The sequence below is a fragment of the Trachinotus anak genome, unplaced genomic scaffold (assembly GCF_046630095.1).
Source record: "Trachinotus anak isolate AG129_WGS33_773 ecotype Australia unplaced genomic scaffold, CSIRO_AGI_Tana_v1 ptg000010l, whole genome shotgun sequence".
Taxonomy (NCBI): domain Eukaryota; kingdom Metazoa; phylum Chordata; class Actinopteri; order Carangiformes; family Carangidae; genus Trachinotus; species Trachinotus anak.
Window position 1 is genome coordinate 27,707,109 of NW_027273861.1, and position 16,722 is coordinate 27,723,830.

The 16,722-nt window shown below is 42.9% G+C and overlaps 1 protein-coding gene across 6 annotated transcripts in view; it reads left to right on the top strand.

The window, feature by feature from the left end:
* The window catches only part of phactr1 (phosphatase and actin regulator 1), a 98,481-nt gene that overhangs the window by 76,049 nt on the left and 5,710 nt on the right, over nucleotides 1-16,722 (top strand). For all 6 annotated transcript variants that reach the window (XM_071486543.1, XM_071486544.1, XM_071486546.1 and 3 more), the window contains 7 exons: nucleotides 8,414-8,578; nucleotides 11,365-11,445; nucleotides 12,329-12,451; nucleotides 12,540-12,743; nucleotides 12,829-13,090; nucleotides 14,901-15,100; nucleotides 16,258-16,414. In XM_071486543.1, the coding sequence (XP_071342644.1) occupies nucleotides 8,414-8,578; nucleotides 11,365-11,445; nucleotides 12,329-12,451; nucleotides 12,540-12,743; nucleotides 12,829-13,090; nucleotides 14,901-15,100; nucleotides 16,258-16,414 (1,192 nt within the window). The remainder of the gene's footprint in view (nucleotides 1-8,413; nucleotides 8,579-11,364; nucleotides 11,446-12,328; nucleotides 12,452-12,539; nucleotides 12,744-12,828; nucleotides 13,091-14,900; nucleotides 15,101-16,257; nucleotides 16,415-16,722) is intronic.

A 16,722-nucleotide genomic window follows, 5' to 3' on the forward strand; every position in this document is an offset into this window, starting at 1 on the left:
TAACCTTATTTATTAACATTATTTATTGACATTATTTATTGACATTATTTATTGACATTATTTATTAACCTTATTTATTAACCTTATTTATTGACCTTATTTATTGACCTTATTTATTGAATCAGAATCAGAATCAGAATCAGAATCAGAATCAGTTTTATTGCCAAGTATGTTTTCACATACAAGGAATTTTTTCTGGTGATTGGTGCAATTGATCAGCAACAGTGGGGCTCTCTAGCCTTGTTGATGAGGCTAATAGCAGATGGGAAGAAGCTATTTTTGTGGCGAGAGGTTTTGGTCCTGAAGGACCGCAGCCTCCTGCCAGAGGGGAGTGTCTCAAAGAGATTGTGTCCAGGGTGGGAGGAGTCAGCTACAATCTTCCCTGCACGCCTCAGAGCCCTTGAGGCGTACAGGTCCTGGAGGGACGGAAGATTGCAGCCAATCACCTTCTCAGCAGAGTGGATGATACGCTGCAGTCTGTTATTGTCCCTCTCCGTGGCAGCAGCGTACCAGATGGTGATGGAGGAGGTGAGGATGGACTCGATGATGGAGGTGTAGAAGTTCACCATCATAGTCCTTGGCAGGTTGAACTTCTTCAATTGCCTCAGGAAATACATCCTCTGCTGAGCTTTTTTGATGAGGGAGCTGATGTTTAGCTCCCATTTGAGATCCTGTGTGATGGTGGTTCCCAAGAAGCGAAAATGCTCCACGGTAGCCACGGGGGAGTCACACAGGGTGATGGGGGTGGGTGGGGCTGGGCTCTTCCTGAAGTCCACTATCATTTCCACTGTCTTCAGAGCGTTTAGCTCTAGGTTGTTCTGCCTGCACCAGGTCACCAGACGCTCAGTCTCCCACCTGTAGGCAGACTCATCGCCATCAGAGATGAGTCCAATGAGAGTGGTGTCGTCTGCAAACTTCAGGAGCTTGACAGACTGATGGCTGGAGGTGCAGGTGTTGGTGTACAGGGAGAAGAGCAGAGGAGAAAGAACGCAGCCTTGCGGGGATCCAGTGCTGATGGTCTGGGAGTCAGACACGTGCTTTCCTAGCTTCACGTGCTGCCTCCTGTCAGACAGGAAGTCGGTGATCCACCTGCAGGTGGAGTCAGGCACGCTCAGCTGGGAGAGCTTGTCCTGCAGCAGAGCCGGGATGATGGTGTTGAAGGCAGAGCTGAAGTCCACAAACAGGATCCTGGCATAGGTCCCTGAGGAGTCCAGGTGCTGGAGGATGAAGTGGAGAGCCATGTTGACGGCGTCGTCTACAGACCTGTTGGCTCTGTAGGCGAACTGCAGGGGGTCCAGGAGTGGGTCAGTGATGGATTTGAGGTGGGACAGGACAAGACGCTCAAATGATTTCATGACCACAGAGGTCAGGGCAATGGGTCTATAGTCATTTAGTCCTGTGGGCCTTGGTTTTTTGGGGACAGGGATGATGGTGGAGGATTTGAAGCAGGCTGGCACGTGGCAGGTCTCCAGTGAGGTGTTGAAGATGTCTGTGAACACTGGAGACAGCTGATCAGCACAGTGCTTCAGGGATGATGGAGAGACAGAGTCAGGACCGGCTGCTTTGCGGGGGTTCTGCTTCTTAAAAAGCCTGTTGACATCTCTCTCCAGGATAGAGAGAGACGTTCCTTTGGTAGAGGAGGAGGAGGGGGGTTCTGATGTGGCTCTGATGTGGAGGTTAGTGTCAGGCTTGTCCCACTGTCTTTCAAAGCGGCAGTAGAACTCATTCAGATCGTTGGCCAGACGGAAGTCGTTAATGGAGTGGGGGGGTTTAGGTTTGTAGTTAGTGATCTGTCTGAGCCCTTTCCAGACAGAAGCAGAGTCATTGGCTGAGAACTGGAGCTGAAGTTTCTCAGAGTACAGTCGTTTAGCTTCTCTCACCGCTTTGCTAAACCTGTACTTGGACTCTTTAAACTTGTCCCTGTCCCCACTCCTGAAAGCTTCCTCCTTTTGCCTCCTGAGCTGACTGAGCTTAGCTGTGAACCAGGGTTTGTCATTGTTATAACTCACCCTGGTGCGTGATGGGATACAGCAGTCCTCACAGAAGCTGATGTATGACGTCACAGCCTCTGTGAACTCATCCACACTGTTGGAAGCAGTCCTGAACACCTCCCAGTCAGTGCAGTCCAAACATGCCCGCAGATCCTCTATGGCTTCACTGCACCACTGCTTTGATGTCCTCGCAACAGGTTTACACAGTTTTAGTTTCTGCCTGTATGTGGGAATCAGGTGGACCATGACATGGTCAGAGTGGCCCAGTGCAGCCCGGGGGACGGTATGATAAGCACCACTGATTGTGGTGTAACAGTGGTCCAGAGTGTTCCCCTCTCTGGTCGGGCAATTAACAAACTGTCTGTATTTGGGCAGTTCATGACTGAGGTCACCTTTGTTAAAGTCACCAAGGAAAATAACTACGGAGTCCGGGTTGGTCTGCTCCACACACAGTATCTGGTCTGCGAGCGCCCGCTGTGCCTCCTGCACGTTGGCCTGTGGTGGGATGTAAACACCGACCAGGATGATTGAGGTGAACTCACGGGGGGAGTAGAAGGGCCTGCAGTTTATGATGAAAGTCTCCAGGTCAGGAGAACAGTGCTGCAGGATCACTGTCACGTCTCTGCACCAGCCACTGTTTGCATAAAAGCAGATTCCTCCACCTTTGGTTTTGCCGGACAGCTCTGTGTCGCGATCCGCTCTGAAGAGTTGGAAGCCGGCCAGCTCCAGCGCAGAGTCCGGAATCGATCCACACAGCCACGTCTCCGTGAAGCACAGGACGGCAGATGAGGAAAAGTCTCTGTTCTTCTGCACCAGTAGCTGAAGTTCATCCAGTTTGTTGGGCAGTGAACGCACGTTGGAGAGAAAGATACCTGGGAGCGGTGTGCGGAGTGCGCGCCGGCGGAGACGCGCAAGCGCACCGGCACGTTTTCCTCTCCTCCGGCGTTTCACTGCGAGAGCAACGGTCAGTGCACCTCTGACCAAAATGTCCAATAATCCCACAGGTGAGTCGAGAAAAGTAGGAAAAAAATCCACTGGAGTTGTTTCTCTGATATTAATGAGCTCTTCTCTGGTGAAAGAGCTCCGGAAACCAAAGCAGAAAACTGGATTTATAAAGAAAATAAGGCAAAAAAATGCGCACCAAAACACCGAGGCAGCCATCCGCGGCGCCATGGCAACAGAAATTTATTGACATTATTTATTAACATTATTTATTGACATTATTTATTAACCTTATTTATTAACCTTATTTATTAACATTATTTATTGACATTATTTATTTACCTTATTTATTAACCTTATTTATTAACCTTATTTATTGACCTTATTTATTAACATTATTTATTAACCTTATTTATTGACCTTATTTATTGACCTTATTTATTAACATTATTTATAAACATTATTTATTAACATTATTTATAAACATTATTTATTAACATTATTTATTGACATTATTTATTGACATTATTTATTAACCTTATTTATTGACCTTATTAACTCCTGTAAAGACGCTGCTGGTGTCCAGTCTTCTTCTCCGGCTGCTTCCTCCTGGTCTCGGTAGTTTAGCTGAGATGAGGTGGAGTTGATGTTTTATGTGGGTCAGTTTTGCTTCCCTGTGTTTAGTTTGGTTCCTCGGTCGTTATCCTCTGAGGCTGCTTTTACTTGATATGAAAAAAAAATCTAGTTTGGCTGAAATGCTGGTCAGACTTTCTTTATTTAATGGACTATTGATTTAATGAAAAACCTGTCAGTGTGTGGAAAATCACTAATTACATTTCCTCAAGTACCTAAGTACAATTTTGAGATACTTTACTTTCACTGTAATTTAATTTCATCTATGTCTATTACAGCTTTAGTTTCCTGTTCCTTCTCTGATTCAAATTAATACAGAAAATAATCAACTATTAATTATGATGCATCATCATAGATGAAGCTACTCACAGACACAAGTATCCTGTTTACCAGCTGCAGCATTAAATGCATCCACAGTTAAATGATATAAATGATTTTGAAATGTGTCATTCTGCAGGATAAGTACTTTTGGTGCTTTTAGTATATTTACATGGTAATACTGCAAATACCCAAGTAAATATTTGAATACAGGACTTTTGCCTGTAGCAGAGTTTTTTAAAAACCTGTCGCTTTAAATGACTTTATCGACCAAGACCTTAATCAGAGCTGGGACTAATGATCATGTTCACTCTTAATTCTTCTCTGTCTTTTTAAAATCAGTCATTATTGGTTTAGTTTAAAGATGTCCTGAGGTCATGTGATCCTGCGGCTTCAGTCCGAAACCTCAAAGATATTCAGTTCACAAAGATACAAAACCAACAAAATCAGCAAACCTCACAGTGGAGAAGAATTCGTGCTTGAAAAATGACTCAGTCAATAGATTATTAACATTGCTGCTGATTAATTTTGTGTCAGGAGACCAATCATTGTATTGACTCAGGGTCACAGCACGACAACAGTGTCACTGAGAGCTCCTCATACAGTTGGTGCAGTTTATCAACCAGCTGATTTAATTTGAAAATCTCTCTCCAGTATTCTTTCCTGTCTGAGGCTTATTTTACTAATAATTAATTGAAACTCATTTCGCAAAAAGAAAAATTCAATTAGTTGATTTAAATGTCTTCCAAGATTTTTAATGGGGGCTGAAGCTGAAAAAAATAATCTGCAACCATTTAAAAAAAAAAAATTGATTGATCATTTTTGTGATTTTCTTTTAAGCGGAAATGGAAAACATTTGATGGTTGCAGCTTCCTGTAATATCTTTGGGTTGGGGTCATATGGACAAAACAAATACTGTAGGAATTTATGAGTATGTTTCTGGCATTTTATAGATGATTAATCAACTAATGGAGAAAATAATCTACAGATGAATTAATAATAAAAAAAAAATCTTTAGTTGCCTCCCTAGTTAGCTTTATTTGGGATTATTTCTTTAATGAATTATTTAGTCTATGACACGAATTCAACAAATTCTAATAAAAGCTTGTTTGTCTGACCAGTATCCAAAGATCTTCAGTTTACAGTGACACAGAGAAAAGTAATAGATGTTAACATTTAAGAAGCTCGATCAACAACTTAAATCAATTATTAAAGTTGTTTTTCATTTACTTTCAGTCTGTCATCAGTCAATAATCTTCTGTTGCGATTCTCTCAGTAATCTGCTGCTCACGGCTCAGGACTTTCCCTCTGAAAACACTGTTTCCTGTGTTATTGTTCCTCCACAGATCAATACAGTCGCACAGAAGACAAATGACCAGTCAACATATTTCTGAACCAGACTCCATGTTCAGTGTTGATCAGTTAAAGCTCATCCTCAATGATACGACCATGAAAAACATCTAATCCAAACACGTGAACGCGCAGAGAACCTGGATCAGACCCCAGAGTCTCTTACTGTCGTTTGGCTGCTCTTGCTGAGTGCGTCAGTGTTTTGAAGTGGTTGTCAGATAACAGACCCGGGGCCAGGCTCTAAGAATGTGGCCCTGTAGTGTGAGCCTGAGCCCTCTGACTCATACTGCACTGCTGAGGTTGGGGGGGGGGGTCTGTCAACACCATCAGGGACGGGACGCCTACATTTTGTTTTGATGAGCCAAGAGGGTCCACATCCACTCATGCTGCATAATTCAAATATTTATCTTGAGATGCACGAGCTGCAGGTGTGAGAGGCAGTGGTGGAGGACGAGCTCTGATGCCACACTGTGAGATGTTCCTCAGTGAAACTATACGTAAGAATAATCAGGGAAAAGTGCAGTTAAATGGCTTTTGTGGCTGTTATGCTCTTATATCACTCTATCATAACTATTGGTTATTAATAAAGTATGACAGTATGAAAAGAACAGTGAAGGACCAGAAGTTCAAAAGCTCTGCAGCTGCTGAAAAGACTCATTTTCATGTTATTGGTGTTGTAGATTTTCACATTGAGAGAAACTCCTGTTACTGGTTTCTGTGAGCTCTGACTTTCACACCTGGGTGCTACAGCTGGGGAGGGGAGGTGGGGGTGGAGGTAGGGCGGTTGGGGGGGGGGGGTTGTTATATGTTGCTGTTGAAAGGCTTCTCAGTGATGGCTGCTCCTCCTGTCTGCAGCCGCTCACTGGTTTCCACTCTCACAGTTAGTTTTTCCTTTCCAGGTTTTATTTTTTGGTTCTGCCCGAACGACAGTGTAAGACTGAAGAAAGTTTGATGTGAGTCAGGATCTGTCTGATCAAAGACAGAAGCAAACACGATCACAGATCTGACAAACATTTGAGGCCAGTTTCAGTTCTTGACAGCTGTCAACTCTTGGTGCTACAAACACATTTTGGTCCGTATCAAAAACAGCGTTGCGTCAGTCTGCTGTCATGTTTTGGTCTGGTGGTTGTCTGTTTCATGGTCTCTCAGTTTTCAGGATGCGTCAAAAACTTCTTTACAGATTTCACTGAGTCTGGAGGGAAGTTTAGTGGAGGAGTAAGTGATCTGTTTTTGGTGCAGCTCTTTTTATAAGACACTTTTCTTTTTCATTTATTTCACAGCCATGAAGCAAAATGATATTTTTGTGATTATTTAGTTAAACAAAATATTTTTTTACACCACAAACAGTTTGAAAAGATCTTTTTTATTCATTCTTTGTTCATTGACTTGGGAACTGACACATTTGAATGAGACCAGACAGTAATTTTTTAGAAATCAGGACGACACATGAACACATCGACACTCAGCCGTGATCAGTGTGTATGTGAAGGTGTGTTTGATCCAACATGAGACTGACTCATGAAACTGCACTTTAATTTCTCCTGACAGGATTAAGCCATTTTCCAAAAATCCAGAATATGTTTTTGTTCACAACCTCGACAATGTGAATAAGAAAGCTGTTAATGTGATACAATAAGAAGCTATAATGATATTAGCAAACAAAAAAAGATAAGAAAATGAATAATAAAAAAACATATATGAACCTGTTCTTAATTCTCTCGCTGTACTTTGTCTTTGAATATTCTGCGACACCTGCAGCGTCTCTGAGTCAGGGTGTGGGGTCTCTGTTTAGGGACGTGTTGGTCAGGTTAGTCACTGCTTGCTGAGGTGATTGAACCATGAAACCAGGCAACTCTCATCTGGTTTTTTTTTCTTTTCGTCTGTTTGTAAATGTTGTGCATCTGTATCTGCTGACGCTCGTGTGTGTTTACATCCACTGCTGACACCTTCGCTTTCTGTGTTTCTCCCTCACCCACCGCCGGCGGCCCCTGCTCTGTGTGCTCGTTGTGCGGAGTCGGCCTCATACAGCAGGATGTTGTGTTTGTGTGTAATAGGAAAAGCATCATTTCAAATGCACGCTGTACAGAACGGCCTCCGGCGTGACAAACACCTCTCTGAGGGGACGGCTCCAGAGTCAGACACTGAGTAGAAACAGTGGAGGGAAAGTAGAAGTGTGTCACAGATATTCGCTGGAACACTTCCTGTTTACACTCAGTTGATGTTTTCTTTTGTTCTGTTGCACATATTCGCTCCTTCTGTGTCGTGCCCATCCTGAGGTTCTTCTTCTCTGTGGGAGGTTTTGTTGCTGAAGGTTTCTGCTGTTGCAGCTACCTGACTCTGTAACAGTGATGGAGAGCGAACCAAATGAGCTTTACCTGACTTGATTAAGCAAAGCCCCCTGGGAGATCTTGTTCCTGACATTTGAATCACAGACAAACAATCATCTATTTTCCTTAACTGTGGATTTAAGAAACCTGTTATTGGAGTAAATCCACTGTATGATAATGGAATACTCTTGTTTAACCTTACATAAGAATCACTATACAAAGCAATCAGATATAATATATAAATAAATGCAGTAAATTTGGAGCTTGGATCAAGTGATATTTCATGTCACCACTGGTGTTAACTTTACCCATCATCTAATCAATTTAAATCAGAATTGATTTTCCTGAGTACTTCCTTCATTAAGTGTGTGACAGCTGTAATTTATAAGTGATAGATTTTATGTAACAAAAGATGATCTGTTATCAATAAATCTTAATCTAATAATAAATCTAATAAATATTACTTTGGTCTGTAAAAATAGTGACACATATTCCTCTCAGCATCAAACCTCAAGTGAAATCTGAGGAGATACATCTGGGCAATGTTTGGCATTTGTGCTTAAAAAAAAATACTTGAACAATTAATTGATCAAATTACTTTCTCCTGCTCAGCTAATGGTTGCAGCTCTATGCCCTAGTTTTTTTTTGGGGGGGGGGTTGCACGTAATGTGGAAAAAAACTGCAGATAAATATCTCCTAATCCAATATTTTATATAAATATTTTATATAATTGCACTGTTATTGTGCTCTGGGTAAAAGAAAAAAACACCACCCGCCAGGTGAAAAACACATTTGTGAAAGTGCTGTTTACCTGCCTGTTAATGACCTTGTTGTTCTCGTTCTGTTTTCCAGCTGAGGAGGTGGAGAGGTTGGCGGCCATGCGCTCAGATTCCCTGGTACCCGGCACACACACGCCTCCCATCCGCCGGCGGAGCAAATTTGCCACCTTGGGACGTCTGTTCAAACCCTGGAAGTGGAGGAAGAAGAAGAGTGAGAAGTTCAAGCAGACCTCTGCAGGTGAGAACCAAAACACCGGAAACACAACACCTCCATTAGCAGCCAGTTCCCCCGGCTCCCACCTCCCTGTAGTAATCTGCTTCTCCACATCTGTGACGACAGATAAATGTCTCCATGTTACACCTAGCAACAGTGGCACTGATGAATGGGAGCACAGAGGTGCTGCGCTGCAGAGCAGGGGGTGATATAGGCTTAGCAGCAAAGATCTACTGTGTATAATTATGGTTAGGCTGATAAAGTGCCGGCAGGCCTCAGGTCAGCTGCTCCTGCTGCTGCTCTGTCACCACAACATCTGCTCTGCTGAGCCTGGTTCCTACTGAACTCTGCTCTCAACATAAGGATTAGTTTAAAGGTGTGAGCTTGTTATTATATTGGTCTTGGTTCTCTTTGTGCCTGAGGCAGAAAAAAACCAAAACAATCAGTCAAAAGGAAGTTAAAGGTCCCATATTGTATAAAATATTGTATAAAGGTCCATGTGTTTGTGATTATAAAGCAGGTCTAGGTTCTATATTAATACTGTGAAAGTATCAAAGCCTCAGTCCACAGAGAAATGCACACAGCCTGTATTCAGAAACTGAGCTTTAAAACCAGCCGTCAGGACTTCTGGAACTTTGTGATGTCACAACAAAGCAGCCATACCCCCCCCAAATCTCGCCCACCTGGACCCACTGTCCAATCTATAATTTTATTTCATCATTCAGAAAGATATACAGTATACATATTTTTTATTTGACATGCTGAGTGAACTCAGTTTATTATATAGCACATTAAAAAACAACAGATTTTGACTAAAATCAGGAGAATAAAAGAAAATTTAATAAAAGAAAATATTGCTACAATAATAAGAAAAGAATAAGAAATTAAAATAAACAATTACAGATAAATGTACAAAAACAAAAGACAGAATGTGACCAATCATGTCGTCACAGGGAAAAAGATCTTATGTGAAAATGAAGCAAATTTATTTGACTCAGTTCGAGCATGAAAGGCTAAAGGCTGTTAATTACAGTCTTCATCAGAGATGCAAACACAACAGCAGAGGAAGGGCTGATAATTAACGTTCACTGCAGCAACAAATTAGCTGTAAATGGTGATTGGCAGCGCTCCACTGCGTCGCCTCTTTAACAGAGAATCAACTCTTCTGGTGGAGCGGCGTTAGCCTCAGTGTCTGAGGAAACGGGGATGTTGCTGCATGCGTCTGGTTCAGGGCCACAAAATGCACCGAGCAGAAAACCGTGAAGCAGGAGAAAGTGTCTGACTGGGATGAAGAGATGGAAGCTGTTGTTGTTGTTGTTTCTCCGCTGGCTGAGTCCTTCCTCTTCCTGTTCTCACTGAGAGACACGAACACTGAGCGGAGGGCGAGGAGAGGCTTCCTGCAGCCAAGCTGTTCTCCCAGCTGTCACAGCTGAAACCTGCCTCCTCTCTCTGCAGCCAAACCACACACAGTGTAACTCTACTGTACTTACTGTAACTACCACACACGGTGCACATGGTGTTATTATTGGACTCCTGCCACCATTCAGTCAACGTGCATTAAGTTATGTGGGCATTCATGACTCATTGTGGTCAAATAACCAGGCTTTTCTGAAGAGTAATTAGGTTTTAATTGGGGCTGTAAACAGGGTTCCTGGAAAAATATATGACTGAATAGATGAAATTCACAAACAGTTTATTGAATAAAAACATGAAAGTTCTCAATTGTCCTCCTATTCATTCTGGAAAAAAGAGTAAAAACACATTTCTGTTGATTGGTTTAAATATTATGAAAGATGTAAAAAACAGAAGGACCAAGGTGAAAAAACTACAGGGATGATGCAAAATAAGAACAAGAGGAAAGTTATGTTAAATCTCAGTGAGATCACCTGATTTAATGAAGGTTATTAATGTTCAGGCCACGTCCACACGACTACGTTTCTTTTTAAAACGCATCTTTTTTGATACGTTTTCGAGCCTCGAGTTTTATTTTGAAAACTCCGGGGTTTCCGTTGTAGTCTGAACGGGAAAAAGAGACCTTTGGAGACAATGACGTAGACACACCTGGGCGCTCTCTGATTGGCTCTTACCAGCCTCGGCTACCTGTGGTGAAAGCAACATGAAGAATGAATTACAAGTGTTCCTGGCCTTGTTGTCTTTGCGAGCAGCTGCTGTTCAGCATTTTAACGCATCAGCTGTCTCTACTTTCGTCGTTCGTGGTATTTTCTGCAACTAATCAGCTGAGAGGAAACGACCTGCTTCCTGTTTACACCCCCGCGCATGCCCAGTGTCCGTGAATGGTCACAGGTGTTTTCAGGTGTTAGTGTGGACGCAGATTGTTTGGGAAACGGAGGTCAAACACTCGTCTGGGTGGAGAAAGTTTTCATTTAAAAAAAAAAGCTGTTTAAAACTAAAACACAGTAGTGTAGATGTAGCCTGAAGGTGCAGAAAATATTTAAACAGCAGATGAAGAGAAAAGTGGAGTCAGTTTGATCATTTAGCAAAACTGATTTCAACACTTGACTGAAATTTGGCTTTAGTCTTTTTCTAAATAATAATTCAGCTTTAATTTTGAAAGGACAGCAGCCACACAACTCACTTCCTCAGAGAAACAGGCAGCTGGTTGTGGAGCCTGTGTGCAGCTCGGAGGCTCAGTCACAAGATCTTTACTGTGCAGCAACAGTGATGGAGGCAGCGGGTCCAGACAAACATCTGCTGCGGCCGACACATGGCTCAGCACTGACAACAGCCTCACAAGCAGCCTGACAGTTTTCCGCCTGTTTGTTTGACCTCACGTCCTCTGTGCTTCTCAGTGTTGGAGAGGAAGATGTCCACTCGCCAGAGCCGAGAGGAGCTCATCAAGAAAGGAGTCCTGAAGGAGGTTTATGAGAAAGGTGAGGGTCCAGGAAACAGGTGATCGATGAAATGTGAAATGGTGTCATTTTTCTAATCAATTCATCGATTAGTCAGAAATTAAATTAAATGATTAATCCTTTTTTGGGTAATTTTGAAAGTATACAGTATAAATTGTGACTTTTTCTTTTGAGCTGCAGTGATTAGTCAGTGTGTTGATTAATGGATCAAAAGAGAATCAACTGGCAGCTATTTTGATAATCAATTAATTATTTAAGACATTTTGAACATTTGCTGGTTGCAGCTTCTCAAATGTGAAGATTTGATTCTGAGTTGAATCTATTTAGGTTTAGAACAACACAAAATTGTGTTTTTGAATTATTCAAATCATTATTTTAAGGTAATAAAATAAATTGAAGTTACTGCTTTTCACATGTGCAGCTTGTTAAAGACATTTGTTTCTATTTTTGACATTTTATGAACAACATCAGTCGTTGATTTGACAGTTTTTAGTTGTTACTTACAGCTAAAACTGCATCCGCTGATTATTTTTGATATCAAATATTCTGTTAGTCAGTATTTTGATTAATCATTAAGTTTATAATGTCAGAAAATAGCAGAAAAATACCATCACAGAACCTATGGTGACGTCTTCAAATTCCCAAATTCCTTGTTGGTCCAGCTAAAGATTTTCAGTTTACTATGAAATAAAGTAGAGAACAGCAACAAAAAGTCACATTAGAGAAGCTGGAATCAGTGAATGCTCCACCAGCTCTAAACTGTAGTAATCTGTTATCAGTTTTATTGTAAAAGAGGAAACTTCTCTTCCCTCTAATTTCTGTCTTTCTTTTATTTATTTATTCTTGATTCTCTTTTCCATTCCTCCCCCCTCGCCATCTTTTCCCGCTCCGTCCTCCTCTGCAGACGGCACGTCCTCAGCTGTACGGGAGGAGGTGAAGATGGAGAACGGACGTTCCCCGGTGCTCAGCTCCAGCCTGTCAGAGTGTGAAGGGACTGAGCTGATGGAGGGAGCAGCTGCGGGTGTAGGTAAGCAGCAGCAGCAGCAGCAGCAGCACCATCATCTCATCTCACATTGTTGCATATGAGTGTTTTATTTCTCTGTTTTTCTCTTCAGGTTCCCTGGAGTTTCAGATGCCCAGTGATGGTGCATGTCAACAGGACCACGCCCTGAAATCTAGCCAGGCTCCGCCCACGAAGAAGTCCACTGTGTATCCTGCTGACGGCGCTGAATCAACACTCTCCAGACCTCCAACGCTACACAAACAACCTCCTGCGCTACCACCCAAACCCTTCACCAGGCTACCCAATCACATTACAGGTGCGTTCGCCTTCGTGCACGCTCACAGGTGCGTTTCTGACTCTCTGCGCACGTCTAATCGTGACACGCCCTCCCTCTCCTGCAGACGGAGCCCCGGTGAAGCTGCCGTGCATGTCGGTGAAGTTATCTCCTCCTCTACCTCCAAAGAAGCTCATGATCTCCGTACCGGCGGGGAGCATGGAGCCCTCTTCACTCGCCTTCCAGAAGTGCCCCGCCCCTCCCAGCCATCCTCCAATGGGCGGGCACTCGCTGCAGTACGGGACGCTGCCTGTTCCTCTCCACCCGCCCAGCCGGATCATCGAGGAGCTCAACAAGACCCTGGCCCTCACCATGCAGAGGTTTGAGAGGTGAGGATCACACACAGACACAGGCAGGGCAGGCGACTGCTTGGGGCCCCAGGCTGTTCAGGGGCCCCTGAGGGCTTAAACAACCAATGGATGATTTGCAGTGACATCTCAGTAAGAACCTCAGGCCTCATAATGTGGGTTCTTTACAATATGAAAACGCTGAAGTTATATAGTTATTTATTTAGGCTTATTATATTATATTATATTTTTATAATATATTTTGAAAATCATTTTAACACGGACAATTAAAAATGTTTAGATTTAGTACATTTTTGTTGGTGTCAGATTATTTATGACATAATGGTGATGAATGTGATTGGAGGGGCCCCAATGGACTCTAAACACGCCAAACTGATCACACAGGACCCAAGATGCTCTGCTTGGCTTATTGTGATCAGTTTTTGTCTGCAGTTTAAACCTTTTAAATGTTTAAAAGTTTTCTCAATATAAAAAGGAAAATGTGATTCTTCAGTTCAGCTGAAAAAAAATCTAAATCACTGACTGATCTTTTTCCTCCAACCTGAGTTTTATTCTCATACTTTTACCCAGATCACTAAGACAAGACTGAGCTCTGTTTCCTCAGTATTGGCCTGATCTGACAGCAGTGTGCTGCTGTGTGGTGTGTCAGAGTAGAAAACAACCAGTTCTTACCTCTTCTCATCTAGTTTTACAGCATCTATAATGTTCAGTGACACCTCAGGCTTTACTCCAAAACAGTTTCTGTTCAGTGAAGCAGGTGGTGAGAGGCTGAAAGCTGTGACTGATCTGAAACCTTAAACTCTCCATACAAACCTCATCCTGAACTGTTTGCACGACCTTCCTGTAGGATTCAAAAAGGCTGCAACTAACTCTTGTTTTATATCTAATAATGAATTATTTTTGTAGTTAATCATTTAGCCCAGTGGTTCGAAACCCCCACAAGACAAACCTGAGGAGTCGCCAGCTAAATAATTAGACTGGAATGAAGAAAAAATATTTGTTATAAATTACTACATTTGTCTACGAATAAAAATGATGAACACGGGGAAAAGAAACCGGTCATAACCAGTTAACTACTACAACCAGTGAGGAGGGGCCACAGGCAGACGTTATTTTGTTTTAAGGGGTCACAGGTTGAAGAGGTTGGAACCACAGATTCAGTCCAGATACAGTGAAAAAGAGCAAACATGAGCGTCTCTGTTCTGCCGAACCAATACAATCAAAACTTGCTGAAACAGAGAAAAGCAGCAAACCTTCATATTTGTTTGAGATTTCAAATGATTAAATAGAAATAATGTTACTGATTAATTGTTATCATTTACAGTTATAATTTCCTGTGAGTATCTTCTCTCTCTCTTTTAAACTTGACTTTATTCTTCTTATAGTTGTCTGTTCTGTCGACTGTCTTAACTTCCCATTTGTCAAATCACTGCTGAAATGCATGATGGGAGGAAAGTGTTGTCAGTGAGAAAATATCACACATGGAAAGAGAAGTGTTGTTTTCATCGGTGCTGGTCTGCTAATGAAAGCATATCGGTTACATCCCCTCCTCCCCACGAGCTCCCGCCTCCTCATCCATCACTGTGATTGGTTGCCTGTCTGAGGATTCATTTCCTACAGGCTCTGAGCAGCTGCTGCTGTTGTTCACGCAGAAGCTCACTGATGTGAGTTTTGTGTCTCTGATCGTTTTTTTTTTTACACTGTTGTGACTCTGCTTTTCTTTTCAGACTGTACTCAGACTTTAACTCGGCTGCTCTCCTGTTATTTCACAACCTAAACGCACCACTGAGTGCACGCCTCTGACCTCTTGCCCTTTCCCACCAACCTGCAGCTCCATGATGCACGCGGTTCCCACGGTGATGATCGAGTGCGACGACGACAAAGAGAACCTCCCAAACGAGGTGGACTACGAGGACCTGCCGGGGATGTACAAGGACGAGGAGGAGGAGGAGGAGGAGGAGGAGGAAGAAGACGACGAAGATGAAGAAGAGGAAGACGAAGAGGAAGATGAGGATGACACACTGTTTACAAGTATGTGTGTCTGTCACATGTCCAGACGGAGCTTTGAGCAGTTAAAACTGTAACCAGAGGTTCTCATCTCATAATACATATTCATGAGGATTGTGTTTGAGCATTTTTGTGTCTGCATGGTTGCACAAGTGAAGCACTCAGAGCTGCAGTTGGTAATCAGAGATGTGAATAATTCATCTCAGAAGCATTATGTATATAGTATTTATTTTATTTTACACAAGCAACATACACATAATAAATAATGCATGAGAAAATAGGGGAGAGGGATTGTAACAGTGGAGAGATAACAAAGTCAGATGGGTTATATTTTCATCTCACGTGAAAGAAAATTAAAGCTGCAGTAACTAATTTTATTTGGGTATTTAGGGTCTGAAGAACTCACATAAACACTCAGCCCTGACGTTCTGTATGAAGCGAGAGAGCAGCTCTGCTGTTAGAGTCCATTTATTTCTTTTATTCACCAACACCTGAGGAAAGTATCTGGCTGTTCAACTGCTAAATGCTCCACTGTGGCCACCAGCTAGTTTCTAACTGTGTGTGTGTGTCTGTTTGCTGCTGGGCAGGTGGTGGACTGTGAGTTTGATGAAAACACTGACACTGAACCAAAACGATGAGCTTAAAGAGAATGAAGTTGGTGATAGTTCTCTGTGCTTTGTTACTACCTGTGGCTCCATTCACCTTCCAGTCATTTCATGGACAGTTCAGTAAAGGCACTAAAAACAAGAGTGGTTGATTGTTTGGACCAGAACTGTGAGGGAAAGCAGAAAGGTGGGTGTGTGGGGGAGATACTCTGTGAGGTAAAAGAGACAGATGCACGTCTGTGTTAGTTGTTATAGTTTGGCCTGTTACCACCACAGTCAGCTGTTGGAGCAGCAGAAGCTCCGACACACAGCTCATGGAGGCAGTTGAGATACTTCAGATAAGGAACTTCAGACAGGATGGATCTGGATCTGCCTGATTCTGACCGGAAGGTTTTAAAACCCTGAAATAAAACAGTCATAAATAACCCAATCAAATTTATGCTTCATATAACAAAAAACATTCTTAGGCTCCTTAGAGTCGTCTTGTAGGGGGAGAGTTCACTACCGTCTGGATCTGCACAACTAAGATGACATTATATTAACACAACTGTTTCCCTTTGTGTGTGACCACTGTAGGCACACTGGCCATGAAGGTCTTACGAAAGGACTCTCTGGCCATCAAGCTGAGTAACCGTCCATCGAAGAGGGAGCTGGAGGAGAAGAACATCCTGCCGCTGCAGTCGGACCAGGAGAGACTCGAGTCCCGGCAGCAGACGGCCACCAAACTGACCCGGTGAGCCGCTGCTTCGACGTCACACAGGCACAGAGTCACTGTGCTGAGAGAGAGAGAGAGAGATGACCCACTCACCTACACACAAACACACTACTCCTCATGTACACCCAGTCACCTGCAAAGTGCTTTGACCCACGTGAGCTGTGATGGATGTGTAGCGGCTGCTGAGGGAAGCAGATGATGGATGATGAGTTGTAGAGAGGGAGGAGGCAGAGCTGAGAGGAGGAGGGGGATTAAAGGTGAAGAAGCAGGACAGTGGACGTACAGGAAGCATTTATACATATAACATCACCTCTAATCATCCACAG